This window comes from Solanum pennellii, chromosome 1 (assembly GCF_001406875.1).
Source record: "Solanum pennellii chromosome 1, SPENNV200".
Taxonomy (NCBI): domain Eukaryota; kingdom Viridiplantae; phylum Streptophyta; class Magnoliopsida; order Solanales; family Solanaceae; genus Solanum; species Solanum pennellii.
Window position 1 is genome coordinate 90,520,711 of NC_028637.1, and position 5,358 is coordinate 90,526,068.

At 33.1% G+C, this 5,358-nt stretch overlaps 1 protein-coding gene across 1 annotated transcript; it reads right to left on the bottom strand.

Moving 5' to 3' along the window:
* LOC107024811 lies at positions 1-4,245 on the bottom strand. The gene is made up of 11 exons (XM_027911837.1): positions 3,584-4,245; positions 2,913-3,485; positions 2,697-2,810; positions 2,101-2,443; positions 1,838-2,016; positions 1,584-1,720; positions 1,369-1,464; positions 932-1,001; positions 766-843; positions 580-661; positions 1-141 (listed from the first exon to the last, which is right to left on the bottom strand). The coding sequence occupies exons 1-11, from the start codon at positions 3,956-3,958 to the stop codon at positions 71-73; spliced, it is 2,118 nt and encodes a 705-aa protein (XP_027767638.1). The 5' UTR covers positions 3,959-4,245; the 3' UTR covers positions 1-70.
* Positions 4,246-5,358: the final 1,113 nt, after the last annotated feature.

Sequence of the window (5,358 nt, forward strand, 5' to 3'; positions counted from 1 at the left end):
ATTAACCAAGCAAAGTGATGGGGAAAAGTTCTATAAATTCTTTATCACTCAAATAGAACTTGTTTCCAAACTATATGGGGTTCTGATTTCCTTTCTTCAGAACAAAAATCTTATACCAGCTCATGAATTTGGCTGTGAACTCTGCAGTGAAAAAAGAGAGTCAATCAACATTGATTCTGAACACGTTTCTTGAGTAAATCAGACGTTATATAAACTTGAAGTATGAGTTACCCGTGTACCTCTATACATATGGCCTAAAGGTGAATCTAAAGTGTCAAGAAACTATAACCATAGGTGAAAATATATAATCCTAAAAGTTTATGTTTGTCCAGGTTTGTCGATGCATGTTATTTACAAATGATATTTGTTATAATTAACGGAACTTGCATGAGAGTAGAGGAGCACACTCATCTAGGATAAATAGATGTAGGACAAGATTTCAGTTAGGCAAGTTCCGCGCCCATAGAAAATTATGGTGAAATAAGATTCAATGGTATTTTGGTGCCTAAAGACGAATAGTTATGATGTCTACGCTTAGTCCTCCAAGATAATGACAAATAATTCAAATACTTGGCTTACCTTCAATTTTCATAAATTTGTGAACAATCTTTTTTACTGCATCGTTATCACTTTTACCCTGCTCGACATCATTTGAATTTATCTGGAAGAAGGAATAATGAAATGTTGAGCTAATATTTGACTCTATGAAAATATGTTGGCGAACATATAATGAGTATTTGATGGTGAAATGTGTAACTTCCTTACATTATACTTCAGTTTCAGAATGTCCATTTCTTTGTGGAACTGGTCATCTAAATTACTCTTTAGTTCTTCAAACACAGTCTGCATATCACAGAATAGCGTAAAATGAAGTTAGTGAAAAGCTTCAATTATTTCAAACAAAAAGGTATAAGGACTAAGAAGCTCTTACATTAAAGATGAACTCAGCAGATACGTTGTGCTCTATCAAATTCTGCAATTTCCCACGAATATCGTATAGCCTGAGAGAGAAATGAACTCTTGATGTTACTATTCTGAGTGCTGGAAACTCGTAATTGGGGAGTCAAGCAAGTGCGTCAATATGAAATAAATAATGCCCTCATAGTCATAGAAATGTCCTTCCAATGTACTCTTTCCGTTTCATTTTATATGACAGTGTTTGACTGGACACAAAGTTTAAGGATAAAAGAATGATTTTTGGCATATACCAAAAGAACCTTTGTTAAACATATTGTAACATTTATATGTCTGTAAAATCATGTAAGTTTGAAGAGTTTTGAAATATAGAAAGATATTATCCTTCTCGAAACAGACTAAGAAAAAAAATGTCACATAAATAACTTGTTGATGATGTGAAATTATACTCACTGCTTTGGACTTTGCTCTTCAATTATGTTTTTAGCGATCTCTGCAATGTCGTCTTCCCACCCTGTCTTGATTTCTTGATTCTCAGTCAAGGAAGTGCTGATAATAACACATTCTCCTATAGTTAGTGAGTGGACAATACAAAAGATGAATCTTTTCGCAAATAGACAATCCAGATAAACGAATGTCTAAAATTAAATTCTCTATTAAAACGTTACTTGAAGTGCCAGGTAGCTTCAAAAGATCGAATTGCTTGGCGTAGGTTACTTTTAGAGTTACTAGCAATCCTCGCTGCCATTTGGTGTGGTAGTTCTATTCCTTCCTGTTGTGCTATGAATTTCAAGACGTCTACAATCTGTCAACAAGAAATGATTTTTCGAGTTAATTTATGCATATTGAATCTCTAAGTCTAATTTATGTAAAATATCTTTTATGCTCTCGATGTATGTATATTGAAACTGTGTGTACGAACCTCATCATCTGAAGGTTTTTGTAGATGGAAAACTTTGCAAATAGACTTAATTGGCTGGAGCTTTGTGCTATCGCTGCAGCAAAAGAAGACCTTATAACAACCTTCATATCTCTCTATCATCCATTTGATATATAACAATGCGTCTGTCGATAGCTTGTCTGCCTCACCAAGAATGATAGCTGTGTACATTACAAAATAAAGTGATAACATTATGTCCAATTCGCGGTGCTAGCTAGAAATTGAAAAACAAAAGGCGGTAATACCTTTACAGTTATGATCAGGATTGGAAGGTGCAGATCTACTGGATGATTTGTGCTTTCTCTCCTTGATTAGTTGTACTAGGACATGTTTCTCATAGCCTTTAGTTTCAGAGAGATTGATCTCAACATGTTTGTTCGATTCCTTCACATTTACTTTGATGCTGGGAACTGATTCTCCCTGAAATGCATTTTGAGAATAGGCTACTTTCACTATCTTTATATTTTGTGTCCTCTGAACGTTAGTTTCCGAGTTTTGTATGACTAACTTATCGAAAGAAATACAATAGAAAGAAAGATGGCAGGGGATTGATACCTTTAAGTGGAACACCTTGCACTTATCTCTTGCCTGTAAAAAAGCAAAGAGATCATCACGAATCATGGAAATGTATGTTTAATTTTCTATTTTATTAGTCTCATTTTTCAGGTTACTAGTTCCACTCGTATGACAGTGTTTGTAGAAATCTTTGAGGTGACTTAATACTCTCGTGTTATTTATCGTTCCTCACATAGAGGTTTTACTACTGAAGTGTCAATGCAACACAGTTTCTGTATTGAACTTTTAATATTTTTGTAGCTTTAAAGAGGATTCATAAACATACCTGTAGTTTATCGTGTCCATAAATTTCACGAAGCAGAGCAAATATCATGGTTCTTTTCCCTACTCCTGGCAGTCCTGCAAATATGAAATGGCGAATACTGCTATCTGTTTCTGCCTGCAAAATTTTAAAATCGAAAAGATTTGTAGTGTGTTAGTATTCTTTTGCTATCCATAAGGAAAGTTCCGAAAAAAAGTTGTTGAAGGATAATTTTCATACCAGAGCCTTCAACTCTAGAGCAATATTTCGATTGCATAGAAAATGTTTAAGAGCATTAGGCCTATACTTGTCAGCCCATGTAAATCTTTTGTCAATCTGTTCTTCAGGAACTGTCGTATCTTTCACATTTGTGGTATCTTTTTCATCATCAACATTTTGAGTTGGTGAACCTGGTAATGGTAGTTGTACTGATTCAATTTCTTCGTCTCGCGATGTTTGTAATATTAATGGAGTTGGTGGTGGAGATGGTACTGACAATTTTGTCGGTGATGTTACTGGCGGTGCAGGGGCAGGGGCTGCAGGTAGTAGTACTATATTATTTGTTTGCATTTCTGATGCTCTCTCCCTCAAAGGCTTCCCCTGATCTAATTGTGAAATTCTACTTTTGCTTCTTCTTCTAACTCCTTTTGAATGTATACCAAGTTCTTCTCCGATTGTCGTTCTGATTACTTTTGTCTCTGATGAAGAAGGATCACGGATGTTCTTGTTCCCCGAAGAAACATTCAAGAAGCTGGAGGATGCTCGTTCTTCTTTGCCTTTGCGAACAAAGTAAGATGCACTCCACTCTTGTACCTATTGTAACATAACATAAATATAGTTACATAATTAATATTCATGTGCTCTACGCTTCTTAGATGAGATGGTCATAAACTTCAAATAATAACACGTACCTTGATAGCTAAATTTGATTTAGAACTGTTACTTGTTGAAGAAGATGATAAGCTGCTATCTTTTCCAGGAGTACTACCTGCTAACGACTTTTGTCGATTAATCTCTTTAGATGAATCAGTAAGTCCTTTGTAATATGGACTTCTTGCAGAGTACCTCTTCTCTTCTTGAATTGCATTTCTTTTGTTAAATTCATCGAGGTTATTTTTACTCCTCGAGTTCTTTGAAGACGATGATCCTCTCTTTCTTTCCTCATCGATTTTTTTATGCCATGATGGTTTCAATGAGTCATCTGAATTTGTTGATCTAACATTTTGAGTTTCTGATATCCTGCAAGGAACAGATTTTGAACGCGGGATCAATGTATTTTTCGACATTATTGAAGAGCTGAGATTGAAACTTGCTGTTTTTTTTCTTTAGTAGGATCAATTGAAAAGGACTATGGAAGTTAACAAAATGAAGATGTTTGATGTGAATGGAAAAAAAAAGATTTGTTTCTACAGTAAGTCCATGGGCGATCATTAACAGATTCTACGTTATTAACTATGTTTTCTTTCTTTTTTGATCATCAATGTACACAGTGGCGGAGTCAGAATTTTCACTAAGAAATAAACATATGAAAATAAAGTAAATTGTTCATCGAAACACCCTCGGCCTACCTAGCTCTGGTCTCTGTTGCATGGCTGTACTATTAATGTAGACAACAAGTATAGTCCATGCAAAAACAGCTGATTACTTGAGGTTAATTTATGTGTATTTTTTTAACATATTGTTTGGTTCCTTCCATTTCCAAGGGTTTTTGTGTTGTGTATCACATCTTCTAACACCAATTTTAATGTCTATGTATCAACACTACAAATTTTAAACCTTATTACTATCAAATGTCCTTAATGAAATTATTGTTTCACTAATTCATATATAGTTTCCTTTATCTACGGCAGGTAAATATTTATATTTGTATTAAATTAATTTAAGTAAAACTAGTAACTAAAAAAAAATAAGTAGACGTCACTATTCCTATAATACTATTAATGGATTTATGATGTAGACATCTTTATCCTATAAATACAATTTTCAGCTTTTTACATAAAAGAAAAAGAAAAAAAAAACAGCTTTTCTCCAAGCTATTAATTAAATTGTTTTCTTTAAAATAGGAATATATTTTTTTTAAAAATAATTTACAAACAATAACCTTGTCAATGCAGTAGCTGTCAAAAGTTGGATCAATTCTAACATATCACGACTCCAAATCTCATTCCAAACCTACCTTTTATGTTTTTTTGGCGTTTCAATATTTATATTGAAGTGTGAATTATGATATATTTAATAGAATTTTTTTTTGATTTAGAATTTTAAATTCAAAATCTCTAATTAAGAATAAAGAAATCTCAATCATCTCACTGCAATCCAACTTGACTAATAAAAAAGATAACAGCCTAATTTGTAAAACTTAATTGGGTCAAAATTGTTACAAATATAATATCTCTTTAAATATTGACTATTGTATATCTCGAAGGATACGTACGTGTGGTGAAACTTTGGGATTTCCACAATTATTTTTTTTTTACAAAGCTTGAACTCCCCATATTATATTATTCTTTTTTTCCTGTATAATTAATTGCATTAAAAATACATTTAATTAGTTTAATTGTTTATGTCATTTTCCAAATGTGTACATAGTTGCCGCAGCGTATCACTTGGCGACTTACCTTTCAGATGAGATCATCTGTAATTATTCCTTACCTTGACAATTATCTTTCGGGACAAACCTTTTTAT